At 39.8% G+C, this 15,571-nt stretch overlaps 1 protein-coding gene across 1 annotated transcript in view; it reads right to left on the reverse strand.

Annotated features, from left to right (window-relative positions):
- The window catches only part of BMPER (BMP binding endothelial regulator), a 156,487-nt gene that overhangs the window by 116,644 nt on the left and 24,272 nt on the right, over positions 1–15,571 (reverse strand). Inside the window, exons 3-4 of the mRNA XM_067292180.1 lie at positions 14,078–14,177; positions 97–179 (exon numbers count right to left, since the gene is read on the reverse strand). Coding sequence (XP_067148281.1) covers positions 97–179; positions 14,078–14,177 — 183 coding nt within the window. The remainder of the gene's footprint in view (positions 1–96; positions 180–14,077; positions 14,178–15,571) is intronic.

Below are 15,571 nucleotides of genomic sequence, written 5' to 3' on the forward strand. Positions count from 1 at the left end.
AAAATATTTAAGGTTATTTGGACTGGGTAAAAAATACTCAGAATGTCATGGGAGAAGCTCATGACTCAGTTCCTGTGGTGCTTACAACATCCTTACCTGGCACTGATATGTAATGCAGGGATTGGTTGGGAGGTGCCACTTCATCGAGCTGTTGTATGTGATTCCCCCAAAACTGCAATCTAGAGAGAGAGAGAGAGCGAGACAGAAGCAAGTCAGTCCGCTGCTGGGGAGGTTCGCAGAACAGCATCGCACAAACGCGCTGCAGTTGCGTGCTTAGCTTTATGCTTCTTTATGTGTTATGTGATAACTTTGTTACCGTAAGATAGGAAAGGCTGGTTCATCCACGCATGCGATTAGTACTAGAGCTGAAATACATTCCTCAAATACAGGCTTTTTCCTTTGTTAAGTGAAGTTTCATTCAAGTCTTTTGGAAGAAAAAAGTAATTTCACATTTTTATAAGCTGTTCCTACAAGTTTCCTTCCCACTTTTTCACTTTTTTTTTCCTGAAATTTTGCAAAAGGGAGAGCCAAAAGGGACAAAGAAAAGAATAAATTACCTCACCAGAAAAGCAAAAATAGAAAAGACATATTAAGTGAAAATAAAATATTTTTTAGAAAGAGTTTGTTTATTGATGCAAAATTGTTTCAGTTAAAACTAAAAATTAATTCTTTGGAAAGCCAAAATGTTTCTGACCAAAAATTTTAAAAGCAATATATTCTGCAGGAAATATGCCCATTTTCCACTTACTGCTTCTGAGGATCTTTTCCTAGTCTATTTTACTCAAAATGGGCTTGATCCAAGAGCCCATCAAATCAACAGGAGTCCTGCCAGAGACTTTGAATGACAGAGTCATCTACATCCAGCCACATAGCACAAAATTGTAAAATCAATCAAATAATGCCACAGAGCCATTCCCTTTCCAAACCTTACCTTAGCAGCTACTCTAACAGTCATTCTCTGGTGTTCAGGGTGCACTGTCCTGAACTGCTTTTGGATACCTTTTGCACCCTTCTGAAAATAGCGAGTTTTGGTTTTTTTTTTTTTTTTTAAGTTCATATATTGCAAGTTTTAAGTCCTGCACCAGTAAATCTTCAACCCCAAAAGAAAAGAAATCTTTAGGGACACAGCTCTGAACTGCTGAGGAACTTAAAATTGCAACAAAATAATTCTGTATTCAACCCAAAATTTAAAGGAAACCTGGTGTATGAAGATCATTTACAAATTTATTAACTGCCTTCAGTTAAGATCTTAAAAAACTGAAGACTTTTACTTCAGTATTTGGAGTATTCAGAAATTTTTCCAGGCTAAGTACAGAGCAATAGCAATACAAGAGAATCCTGCAGATGCTTAGGCAATTTCACTTACTTAAGCTGAAACAGATATGTTTTAAAAATAGTTGATCACTAGTGTAAGAGCTGGCTATGATACTTTAATCTTTGACAAAGATTCAAAGGTACAAAGTATACATCTGAACCTCACTTTTTTGAAGTAGCACAGCCACAGTGGGGTGATTTTGAACAATAAAGACATGTTTAAATTCTCACTATGTTAATAAAATTCTGTGTGAGCTCTTATACACACAGGCTGACATTTCAAAAGAGGAACCTAAAGTCCTAGATTCCTCTTAAGCATTTTAAAGTCCCATTCCAAAAAATACTGAGATAATCTCATAGCAGAGTCTCACTTTTTGCACACTGCAAACCCTGACGAACAGCAGTCTGTTCAAAGAGTTTCCGCTTGCTCAGGTTGCAGAAATCAGGTCATACGGGGTCTCTGGTCCCAGTCTGAGAACGACGTTAAGCATCTGCTTAAGATGCTTAGCACTCAAAATGGAACAGTCATCTGTGCTCTTAAATATACATGCATGTGTTTTATTGGAGAGGTTTGGAGTCTTCAGCACCTTGAAGGATCAAGGCTCTGGTTGGAAACTAGTATTGGCTGTAAAATACCTTACATATTTGCCCACCAATTGTGTGTTTTAATTCGAAGGATTTTCTCTGTAAGAAAGATAATGAGCCCCAGGTGAATCTTCATGTACAGATGTGCATTTCAGACTGAAATTTTCAGTACAAGGATTAGCCTGGCTGAGAAAGCATGAAAGCGGTGCATCCATGCAGTCACCTCACTCTCACTTGAAGTACACATCCACGCTGTGCTACGAAATCCTTGTGCCCGTAGCACTGTCCGTTGTCACCATGGTTAGCAGCAAGGGGGTAGCTGATTTCTACCTGCCCGCAAGCCACTGATACATGGTGCCATCAGCACAGGGGGACAGCACAGCAGAAGAAACTACGGCAGGGAGAGGTTGCGGACAACAGAAGTGCGATTTATAGAAACCAAGATGGGAAAGTCTGCAGAAGAGTTCAAGATAAAAATACCACTCCAGAGTGTTGGCACAGGCCAACAGGTAGAATAAGGGAACAGGAGCAGCATCGTGCAAGCACCAAGTGAGGTGTGATGGAGCTGGAAGTCAGCAGATGCTGAGCTGAGGAGAACGGTACAGAGGAAGGGGAGAGTTAGCTAGGGGAAGACTGAATGCCTGACAGATTGAAGAGAAGGCAAGAAAGCAAGTGCTTTTCAAACCTCTGGGTGAGATTTTTAACCTGTTCTTGACCAAAGGTGTGCCCTGCCACTCTGCCCTTTGTACACCCCAAAGCTACACCCACAACTCATTCTTCAAAATGAAAAGAAAACAAAGCCCACATACCAGCCAGTTTTTCTGAACCTCACTTTCAATGCACAAATCTCTCAGCTGACACATGCAAACATAGACCAGGACTTTCCTAACCCACCTAATCATAGTATGGAAGTTCATGGGCCTCACCTAAATCCAGCTGAGCAAAACCCTCCTGCTTCAATGTGCTTACTCAGTCAAGCTTTTCTAAGTAACCCATGGTTAGAGGTCCACCATGCTTGGCTTGTAAAGTAGCGGTCACTGAATATCTCACATCCATCACCAAAGACCCTGGTGCCTGTTTCTACAATGGACTATGGCTGAACATCCTTCATGTTCCTAAAAGACATTTTAGTTCCCTTTGGAAATATTAGTACATTAACTTACTCTCTCCATCTGCCATTTGAAAGGGGGAGCAGGGGAAAATAATAAATCAAGAAAGATCAGAACTTAGCACAATCACTTAAGTATATAAATGCCAAGCACTTATTTCTGCCTGAATACATACTTAAAGCATAAAGGAAAGGGCTAGAGGGGTGGTTATCGAGAGGAAAACTCCCAAACAGTGTTCTAAGGAGTTCATGAAAGGTAACAGAAATGAGTCAGCCTAACTTTAGTAGGCAAATTTGATCCCATGATATACACCCCATCATGAAAATCTTCAGGATTCCACATACGGAAAGAGGTTAAATATCACTGGTCTATATTAGTTTTAATAGAGCTAGCTTGATTCATATCAGCCAAGGAGTGTGTCCTAATTTTTTAGGCCTTCCTGCTTCTGTCTTTAAGAACAGCTGGTGTTTCATTAATGTAAAATATTAACTTTCAGTTAGTTGTCGGTTTTGTTCTTATAATCTACCTCAACCCAAATAGTTCAGATAAGTCCTGGATAAACATGCAAGCTTAAAGTCACTTATCTGAATCAAACCAAACCACCGAATACTTTGAAGTTGGTTGATTGTTGTATATACAGTGGAAACTGCTCATTAACTTCCAGCCACCTCATAAAGGCAAAATGATCCTCTAGACTTAAGTCATTCTTGCACAATAAATAAAGATAAAATTGTTATATCACTTCTAATTTACCAATTTAGCTATTTTAATTCAATGCTGTGCATGCCTTATTTGAGCACCCTAGTTTCAAACAGCATAAACCAACTTTTAGCTGATTTAATTCGAAAGAGAGAAATTTAATTCCAAAATAAGCATCCTCACATGGACTTGGACTGAAATAACAAAAGATGCAAATTACAGCAGATTTAGTTATTGGCATGTGGGCAAGCTGACAATCAGGAAGTCATTTGTCATTCCAAATGCAGTAACATTTTTAAATTAACCTTTTTTTTCCTCAGACACCCCAGCACAGAGCAATATCACGAAAAGAGGGAAATTGACTGGAAAAGACAGTTTAATAGTGCTAAAGCTCAAGCAGTGTCCTCAGGAGTTCATTAAAAACAAGCCTTTATTACTCAACTTGTCATTGCCTAGTAAGATTCCAGAAGAAATTTTTGCTTATTTTAGGCTAATGAGAATTTTATAGACAAGTCATTTCCGTATTCTCCCAAGAGAAAGTAATAGATTGCCACACAATAGACTGTCTCCCCATCCCTCATTTCTTCAGCATCTTTCTTCTCCTATTTGTCTTTCTCTTGCTTTCCCTCCACTTTCTATTTAAAAAGGAACCTCTCTATTGGCATGGAAAATAAACATCAGGAAAAAGAAAACAGTCATAAGACATGTTTTATTTAGTATTTGATAAATTAATCCTCAAGGAGGAATCCAGGCATGTTAACACTAAATACCAGTTCTAGCCAAAAAAAAAACCAAACAAAACAAACAAAACAAAAAAACACCAACAACTTGCACATTCTGCATTCAGATAAGTCCTGGATAAACATGCAAGCTTAAAGTCACTTATCTGAATCAAACCAAACCACCGAATACTTTGAAGTTGGTTGATTGTTGTATATACAGTGGAAACTGCTCATTAACTTCCAGCCACCTCATAAAGGCAAAATGATCCTCTAGACTTAAGTCATTCTTGCACAATAAATAAAGATAAAATTGTTATATCACTTCTAATTTACCAATTTAGCTATTTTAATTCAATGCTGACATTAAATCTGTTGGCCAAAATAAGAGAACTGTGAGTCGCTCATACGCCTATTATTAAATATATTTCCAAATGTTTTAGCAATGGTAGAGTCATTGACAGTTACTGGTAAACACAAGTTCCATAGATGCAATCCTACTTTTGTGTAATTTTCATATCAGGTAACCCTGGTCTTCATTTGTCAACACAGAAGCATAAAAATATAGCGAGAATCCCCCATGCTAATTAAGGCTAACTCTAAAAGGGTAAAAATCCAGCTTTTTCCTCTGTAGCTAAGTGCAATCAAACCTATTTGCAGCAGAGCCATTGCAATTCTACCACCCAAGGGATGTGAGGCGCAGGGACCATGTAATGGGTGTATAGCACATTAAAGTAAAACGGCCTTGGGAGTGGGCTATGCCTGGACTGCAGAATTCGCAGGTGTATGATGGTATTCAGCTCATGTTCATCGAGCAAATAGCAGCAGAGATCAAGACACTACCCACTCCCAGTGGTTCATTATTGCCCCCTGCAATCCCCCCAAAATTAATTTCACCTTCCCAAACCTCTTGTTTCACCTTTATTTATGTATATATAAATATAAATAAATATATATATATATATATATATATTTATATTTATATATAAATAAAAGTCACCCTGCTGGATCCATAAGAACCCACAATACAAAAATATATGTAGCTAGAGTTGTTATTAATTCCTGATCTGATACTCTATCTGCTTGCCAAGCCAAGCAATTGGAGAGCTGTAACCTCTGATGGCTGTGAGGGGATGTTGTGAATGATGTTGCTTGGTGACACAATTACTTGCCATTATACCTGATTTCCTCACAGCAGCAAAATCATTCACAATAATATCAGTGCATCTTACAGCTTCAGAGTTAAACAGTAAAAGAAATTCTTATTCCAGTCATATGTGTACCAAATTTGTTTATTATGTGGTTCCAGACAAATGTTACACATGAAAGTTATTTGGCAAAGCCTCCATCTTGGTCTTTAATTTCCTTTTACTGTGCTGCACTGGACACAATGTCCACACACAAGCTGTCAGTACATCTGCATATTACCACAAACATCTCATGTTATTTTCTAATGTAATAGTGGGAAGAACTTCTGTGTGATCACAAAAGTCTGGGTAACTGATGTTTGGCTGCAAAAGTATTTAGGACAACATGACATGACAGTTCCTAAAAGCTTCTCACACAAATGGAGAATCATAGTAACAAGGGAATCTAAAATTTGAGGCACAACTGAATTTATCAGTTGTAGACAGTATATACCAGATATTGAGGGTATATGAAACATATGTGGTAAGACCTTTGTTTGCAGAGTTAACTCAGAGGAAGTGGTGAGGAAGGAGAGACATTTGCACCCTTAGGCATAATCAGTAGTGACCAAAATTGATACCATAAAGTGATGATACTGTCCTTAGTGGCTACATGTCACTGCTTCAAAATCCCTACCTTTATTTGAAATACAGAGCTACAAACTGAGCGAATGTCAAGCTGAACATCTAACCCCAGCCTCAAGGAGAGGGTCTCCTGGTTCAGAGCAGGAGCACATTACTGAGAGGCAGTGAGAAAAGGCCAAACGAAAAGTTAGACTTGATTTCATTCCCGAACCATCTCTTCCCACAACCTGTCTCTGACAGAGGCCAGGACTATATTATTCAGATGAAGGTGAAACAGATTTTAGTAGAAAAATATGCAATTACCTGCCCATTCCATACCCCTCCCTCCACACACATTAGGTCTCATCCTCGTCTTGGAGAGCTCGCCCTAGGGAATGCGAGGACAGGCCACAAGTTACAGTGCCCCATCAGCGCCCCACACAAAGCGGCCACCTGGCCACTCTTACAGCAAGGCAGCAAACTCATATCGCCTGCTTCACACGAGGGGTGTCCAGCGGCGAGCAGAGTGCCAAGTGTACGGCTCCTGCAGGGTGCTGGTAGATTAGCCAGTGCACTGATAAACTCGTAACCTCACTCTGACTTCCTCTGCAAGCCAGCCCTAATAGTTGAAATTGGCTGCAGTCCTCAAGCATAATATTTGATATCCTTCCCAAGAAATGCACAATTAACTCCGATAGCTTTGGATATTCAATACACAGGGGAACTAGCCCTGCTGCTGCCTGGGCTGTGATTCCGTTCTCTAGTAAACTCCAGAATTTTCTTCACAATGATTATGAATGGAGCATAGCTTATAAACCTCTAAGTTCATTAACTAAAAACAAACAAAAAAAGGTAACTCTCAAAAGTTACCAAGTACAAAGAAAGCAGAATTGCATGTGGGAAGCAAAAAAAACTTAAGAACAACAAATCATATTTGTTGTGACAAATACCCACCTATTTTGCCTTTGCACATCCACGGGAAATTCACATTCTTAGGATAAAAGAGTGAATATGGTGCACAATTTGAGAAATGTACACTTTATACAACCCTGAGACAGTAATGCCACTTCTTCAGAGAGAAATAACTTATTATTAAAGGTGCAGAGAGCTCTATATCCAAGTAACATGTCTCCATCCAACTAAGTAAGAAAATGCTGCCAAATCTATATCTATAATCTCAATGAACTCATATGTTTTCATTAAACATATTAAATAAAATGAGAGATGAAAAAGTCAAAGCATATTTTTCCTATGCTAAAGTAATAAGAGGGCTTAATTTTTTAATTTTTTTCAGAATGAATGGTATGTTAAAAGTATATAATACATTTTATAAATTACAGAAAGTATCTGCCAGAATAGCCTCACAGAAAGTCTTCACCATTATGCTTAGTTGTTTGCATTCTCCTTGCAGCAGGGAGCCATAATCATGGGTCTGCATTTCTCTGTTCCCGACTTTGCACAAACACAGAACAAAAAAAAAAAAGAGTGCCTTGCCCCACCAACTTTACTATCGAAAGTCCTATGTGCTTAAAGTAATGAATAGTGTTTAAACACATTACTAGTCTGGGGGGTTAAAATATTAAGTAGAGCAAAATCTCTTCACATGTTAGGAATAACAAGATGTTTCCATCACAGCGAATATCATTCTATTTTTTCTTTCTGATTGCAAAAGCTGTTCTTTACTTTTTTATTTATTAAGAAAAGGGGAAAAAACAGAAGTGCTGAAAGCCATCTAGGTAGCATACAAATACCCAAACAGGAGCAATGGACATATGCTCAGTATGCAACCATTTGCAGGAAAACTTTCTGCCAACAATCCAAGTTCTCCTGTATGCAAAACTCTGAACAAGAGAGCTCAGCAAGATGCGCTGTTGTAGGCATATAGTATTTCTTAGTTTCAAAATGCTTTATGCTATATTGGACCTGCACACCCAGTCATCATGCCTTCCTCATAATAGAATAAAGTATCCTGGCAATGTCACGACTGACTCAGAGTGGTGGTTTCCTTCCTACACAAGGCAATGTGTAAAATGGAAACATACCCTTTGGTGTTGATGTTATCCTCCTGATACTGTACTCAAATGACAGCAGCCATTCATTCATTTCTTCACAAGGTAGGAAGACCTGACGCTATCAAAGAGAGTTTGCAATAGCCCTTATGACCTGATTAAGCCTTTCCAGGGTTTGGGAATTAAGCCAAGAAAAAATCCATCAGATTCTGGTGTCTTTTCTTCATAACATTTTGTTCAGGTTTAGATGAAATATAACCAGTAAAAATCACTGTTTCTCTTTTCCTACTTGTGTTCCCTATGGGCATTCTGGCAGCTTGACAAAATAGTAACTGAGAACAAACATTGCAGGGCCAAGTCCCGGCTGCAGCTGAACTCTGCACTGAAAGTGCCGGAGAACTGCTGGGATAGCAAAGGGAGCTGAACTGGTACATAGCTGGCTGTATCTGCCTGGCATTGGCACTTCCCACCCTTGATCCCCAAATACTTCCCACAGGACATGCATTTTGGATTTTCACAGAATCACAGAATGGTTGAGGTTGGAAGGGACCTCTGGAGTTCATCTGTTCCAACCCCCTGCTCAAGCAGGGTCACCTAGAGCAGGTTGCCCAGTTGGGTTTTGAATATCTCCACGGATGGAGACTCCAAAACCTCTCTGGGCAACCTGGTCTAGTGCTCAACCACCCTCACAGTAAAAAAGTGTTTTCTTGTGTTCAGATGAATTTCCTTTGTTTCAGTTTATGCCCAGTGCCTCTCATCCTGTCAATGGGCACCACTGAGAAGAGTCTGGCTCCATCTTCTTTACACCCTACCATTAGATATTTACACACATTGATAAGATCCCCTGAGCCTTCTCTCCTCCAGGCTGAACAGTCCCAACTCTCCCAGCCTCTCCTCCTATGAGAGATGTTCCAGTCCCCTAATCACCTCTGTGGTCCTTCGCTGGACTTGCTCCAGGAGCCCCATGTCTCTCTTGTACTAGAGAGCCCAGCCCTGGACCCAGCACTCCAGATGTGGCCTCACCAGTACTGAGTAGAGGGGAAGGGTCAGTCTCTCAACCTTCTGGCAACTCTCTTCCTAATGCAGCCCAGGATACTGCTGGCCTTCTTTGCCACAAGTGCACAATGTTCAGCTTGTCCACCAGGACCCCCAGGTCTTTCTCTGCAAACCTACTCTTGAGCTGGTTGGCCCCCAGCCTGTACTGGTGCATGGGGTTATTCCTCCCCAGGTGCAGGTCTTTGCATTTCCTTTTGTTGAATTTCATGAGGTTCCTTCCTGCCCATCTCTCCAGCCTGTCAAGGTCCTTCTGAAAAGCAGTGCAACCGTCTGGTGTATCACCCACGCCTATCAGTTTTGTATCATCTCCAGACTTGCTGAGAGTGCATTTGGTCCCAATATCCAGGTCGTTACTGAAGATGTTAAATGGTATTGGCCCCAGTATCGACCACTGGGGGACACCACTAGTATCTGGCCTTCAGCTGGACTTCATGCCTCTGATCATAGACATCTGAGCCTGGCTGTTCACCCAGTTTTCAATCCACCTCACTGTCCACTTCTTAGCCCATACTTCATCAGCTTGTCTATGAGGATGTTACGGGAGACAGTGTTAAAAGCCTTACTGAAGTCAAGCTAGACAAAATCCACTGCTCTACCCCTCATCCACCAAGCCAGTTGTCCCATCATAGAAAGCTGTCAGGTTGATTAATGGGGTTTTAGCTCTCCTAACCCCATTCCTGTATGCTCAGACAGTGTACTATATTCCTCCTGGGTTTTCTGTCCCCACTTCCACCTCTTGTACACTTCCTTTTTATGTCTGAATTCTCAGACATGTCAGGAGCTCCTTGTTCCTCCATGCTGGCCTCCTGCCACCTCTGCTTGATTTCCTGCTTGTTGGGATGGACCATTTTTGAGCTTGGAGCTCAATATCAACCAGCTCTCTTGGACCCCTCTTCACTCCAGGGCCACATCTTGTGGATTTCTTCCAAGCAGGTCCCATACCAGGCCAAAATCTGTTCTACCGAAGTCCAGGGTTGTGATGCTGCCTTTTGCCATGCTCCGTCCTTGCAGGATCCAGCACTCCACCATCCTGTGGTCACTGCAGCCAAGGCTGCCCCCAGCTTTCACATCCCCGACCAATTCTTCCTTGTTTGTAGGTAAGAGGTCCAGTCTCTCCTCGTTGGCTCCTCGATCACCAGTGTTAGAAAGTTGTCATCAATGCACTCCAGAAACCTCCCAGATTGCTTGTGTGCTGCTGTGTTGTCTCTCCAGCAGATATCAGGGTGGTTGAAGTCCCCCATGAGGACAGGGTGTGTGAACATGAAGCTTCTTCCACTTGTCTGAAGAAGGCCTCGTCTACTTCTTCTCCCTGATCAGGCAGTCTGTAGTAGACACCCACTACAATGTCACTCATGTTGGGCTGCCTGCCAATCCTGACCCACAAGCTCTCAGCTGCCCCTCAGCTGCCTCCAGGCAGAGCTCCCTGCTCCACTTGCTCTCTCACGTAAAGGGTAACTCCAACTCCTCACCTTCCTGGCCTGTTCTTCCTAAGGAGCCTGTGTCCATCCATCACAACACTTCAGTCATGTGAGCTACCCCACCACATCTCCATGATCCCAATGAGACTGTAGCCCTGTAACTGCACACAGACTTCTTTTGCACAGAACAGGAGCTTCAACAGCATTCAGTGCATCAGGAAAAAAAGCAGCTTCCCCATGAGGTGAAAGCAGCCCCATCAGCCTCTTCCTATGGCTCCAGAATAGCCTGGTGACAATGTGTGGTGTAGGGGCTGCTGTAGTTATACAGACGCGTATTTAGCTTTACCTTTTAGAAATAGCAGAAAATTTTATTCAGAAATTTAGCACTTGACAAAATTAAGCTCTCAAGAACCTGGAAATGCTAAAATTTAAAGCTGTTCTTGCATCCTAAGTACATAGGAACAGCCATCTTGGGTCAGGCCAAATGTCCTTCTAGCCCAGTGCCTTACCTCTGATAGTAGCCAATAGCAGACACCTAGGCAAGCATGTAGCAGTAATACCACAAGATACTCTCCCAGCTCCCAGTCATTGGAAGCTCAGGAACTTCCTGCACTACAGATGGTGTCTTGGTATTTGATAGCTATCAATGTTTTTTACAGTCCATTAAATTGTCTGATCACGTTTTGAGTCTGTATAAATTTTTACAATGTCCTGTGGAAAGGAGTTCCATGGTTTAAGTATATGTTGTAAGATGTATCTCCTTCTACTTATGTTGAACCTGCCACTTGCTATTTTTGAATCACGTGGCCTAGTTCTTATTCTGAAGGAGACATTGAACAATCATTTCCTCTTCATCTCGTCCAGGTAATTCATCATTTTATAAATGCATATCCTTTCCATCTTTCCCAAGCCAATGAGTCATAGGTATTTCTTGTAGGGAAGATATGCCATTTCTTTTATCATTCCTGTTGCACTTCTCTGCTCCATAGATCTACATTAGCTTCCAGAGAGGGAGAAAGCAGAACTCTACAGAATATTTCCAAGGTGGGCACACCATACAGAGCGATAATAGTGTTGGGGGATTTCATTTTGTACTCTACTCCTTTCCTAACAATTCCAACATTTGTTTTTCAATTTTGAGAGCCACTGAGTGTTGAGCCACAGAACTGTTATTACACTGGGAATGAGCTGTAAACTAGTAACCATCAACTCAGAGCCCAACATTATATTTGAAAAGTTAGGACTGTTTTGTCCTGTGTGTATCACTTCACATGTGCATCTACATTAATTTCCTTTGCTATTTTATCAGCAGCTATTCAGTGTCATAAGAACCTTCTGCAACTCTTCACAGTCCTCTTATTTTACTACTCTAAAGAGGTCATTACCAGCAAACTTTGTGTCATTCTTCATCCCTTTTCTAGATCATTTTTGAGTAAGCTGACAGGTTGAGATCCTTGCAAGAATCTGCTGGTAACCTTTTTCTGTTACAAGCATAACCATTCATTGCTACCTTTTGTTAGTTATTCATAGATGAGAAGAGTTTCTCTATAAACTCAGGGCTGCTTAGTTTCTTTGGGAGTTTTTGGCACAGGATCTTCTTGGATGCCTATTAGAAATCCAAGAAGATAACATCAGCTGGATCTCCCTGTTGATATACTTATTGACATTTTAAAGGACTCTAGTACATTTGTAAGATATAACTTTTCCCCCATATATCACAATTATCCATGTGCTCTCTAATTCTATTTTTTAATACTTTCTATTAATTTTCCCGTTAGAGACGTCAGGCTTATTGATCTGCAGATCTCAGGCTCAAGCCTATTAATAATTTTCTGAAGGTACTCACCACAATTCAGGATTACCAGAAAGCCTTACAAGGAGTCTGAATTAAAACTACCAAGCTAATGATAATAGCCCTTAAAGCCTAATTTCTGTATCCTTAACTTTAAAGCATTAATTTTCTTTTCATATAGAACCATTCTGTATGCATGTGTGTGCATATGTGTACGTATGCATTTAAAATTTTCAGGCAACTAATCAATACATCCCTTATCAAAATGGAGACTCAATCTCCAACTTAATCACATTAATGTTTAGGCATCTTTTGCTATAAAGCTGATACTAAACACAATTTGACAACAGAATAAACAGAATAAATTATGTTTAATATATGTGAAATATATGTGAAATATATGTGAAATATATGTGAAAGCTGTAACTACAGATTCTTACTGTTTAGGTAATACTTGCATTCTTTTTTGTTTCTTTTTTTTTTAGCGTCAGCCTTCTAGACAAAACTTTGTATTTGGGCTTGCCAAGCCTATTCTGAAGCTGCACCATAGAAGCAAAACATGAGTAGACCAGATAACACATCTCTGTAACCATCCAGGAAAAATGCACATCCATCATGTCTCTTCCATCTGAATTTCAGTGTAATCTATTTTCTTGCACTTGTATTTCTTCTGAGGGGGCAATAAATGCTTGAATTTCCCAACAATTTATCCTACCCTATCTCTGTCCCAAAGCCATTTTATCTCCAATGGGTAATCAAACAACAGAAAGAATTAAAAAAAAATAAAGTTGTCTGAATTTGACATTCTTCCCTTCACTGACTCTGTCAACAGTCTCTCAGCAAAATTACAGTGTTTTATAGCTTATTATTTACTGTATGAGTACAAAAGCAACTTGTTTTCAACCTAATCTATTTGCACATTTCTCGTGTGGATAAGCATAGTAATTACATAATAAGCATGTTTACACAAATCATTTATTAATTATTTGATACTTGATAATTAGCTCATTCTAAAGAATTTAGAAGACACCATGTTGGTCAACAAATAAATGTATAATGTTTGGATCATTGCTCATTTTGGTTTTAAGGAAAATGTCTACCATATTATTAGTTGAATCAGGAAAGATTTAGTACAATGGATAGATTTTTATTTGTTTGTTTTTAACATGGGGAGAAGAAAAAATAGTCATGAATGATTACTATGCCCTCTATTAATAGAAAGTATTATTTCTATTTTGTCCAACAACTCAAGAAGCTTAAGGAATTCTTAATGACCAGTCACTTCTAGCAGATTGATTTTGACCTAAAATATTCATCATAGATAAAGTTAGAACAGGAGATGTCGCTCAAAAGTCTGACAATATATCAATGAAGTAGAATAAATATATATTTCTAAAGGATTGAGGTTGCTCAAAAACTAATAATTACAGGATGAATATGTCAACTTATGCGTCTCTATCAATTTTGGAAACACATTAATTTTAATTGTGATTGCTGTCTTTTTTAAGCCTCTGGTGACAGCCAAGTCTCAGTTGTGAAGACTCTAACTTTGCCCCCAAAATAAACTTCCCAGAGAGAACTGATAACATTTTAAAAAGAGAGAAACTACAGGAAGGGAACTGCACCTTTGCAATGCTCACAGCAAGCTCCTCTCTGTTTAATGACGAGAGCACAGTCCTTGGAAAGCATTGGGCACTTCTCTCTTTTGCATGTCACTTCCTTATTCTGGAAAAAAAAGAATAGACAAAGCTATTGTAAGTAAACCAAATCCAGGTCTCAGTTTCTTGCAACTTGGTAAATAAAATGTGAGGCTAGCAAGCTGCTCTCTTGCTTGAGAAGAGGTCCTTGTGATTCAAAACAACTTTCTCCTCTTGGAGGAATGCAGTAGAAGACAGTCTCTAAATTATCCAGGAGCCCAAGTAAATGGTATTTAAACTCCGCTTAGACAGTAATTCATAACCATTGCATATCACAGCACAGAAAATGTGTTCCACTGAAGAAATCCACTTTACTTAAATGGATAGCTAGTTACATGATGCACTTGTTAAAACATCCTCAGGTTAAAACAACCTCACAGTTTAGAAATCACTTCTCACAGTGACAAAAGAGCAGACAGCTGAGGAAGAGGCGACAACTTCAAAGAAAATAATACTCTCCTGCAGTGCTGAAAATCATTTTGGCTACCTAACTACGCATGGGTCCCTCAGAAGAGACAACTATAATTCACCTCTTGTCCCCCAAATGCTCAGAATCTGCAAAACAATACAAGCAGGTAGAATCATTGTACATTATAGTATCATCTTGCTATGGCAGAAAGACAGTAACTATCAAGGCCGAAGACCGCATTGATCGTATTAAGGAATGTCAATGCAGGAGCGTGACAACGGACAGAAGAAATATTTCATTTATAGCCTAACTTTCCCCTGTGATGTCAACCGTTCGGGTTAACCCTACCTTTGAATAAGGGCAGAAAACAAATACTTTTTTTTTTTAAGTAAAATTTTGGTACTTGAAATTCCTGACTGAAAGTAGCCCTCTGAAGTGAGCTCCACCTATAATTAGTAGCTCAGTTCATTAAGTGACACAGGTGGCCATTTACTAGATGCAAGCACCCACCTCATCCAATCTTATGACTTAATTAGAGACCAAAAAATCAAAGGGCTAGAAAAATGTAAATCATAAAACTAAAGGAAAAGAAATCATGCTTTTCAGTCTTTTTCTTTTGCTCCGTGGCCTTATTCAAGGTGCCTGTGAAGGATAACACACTGCTTTTATTACACTCCAGCCTCTTTGTCTAAAATCAGAGGTTTATTTTTTTCAAAGTCACTGCCTGATCTGATGGGAGCTATAAAGGCACTTCAATCTTATCAGCGTAAATGAGGAATAACTCTAGCCAAGTCAGTGTGAAATCTGTAAATGAGAATCATGCCCTAAAAGTTCTCAGCTAAACTGCAGCTGCAGTGACACAAATAACTACTGTAAAAAGACAGGCCACTGCTAGTTACTGATATGTGCTGGCTGCTTTTCATCACTCCAGCATTGCAAAGCAACCATAAATGCAATTTAACTGGCTAGTTAAGCTGAATTTATGACAGTTCTGAAGTTCTGGATTGACACAA

Source organism: Apteryx mantelli, chromosome 2 (assembly GCF_036417845.1).
Source record: "Apteryx mantelli isolate bAptMan1 chromosome 2, bAptMan1.hap1, whole genome shotgun sequence".
Classification (NCBI taxonomy): Eukaryota; Metazoa; Chordata; class Aves; order Apterygiformes; family Apterygidae; genus Apteryx; species Apteryx mantelli.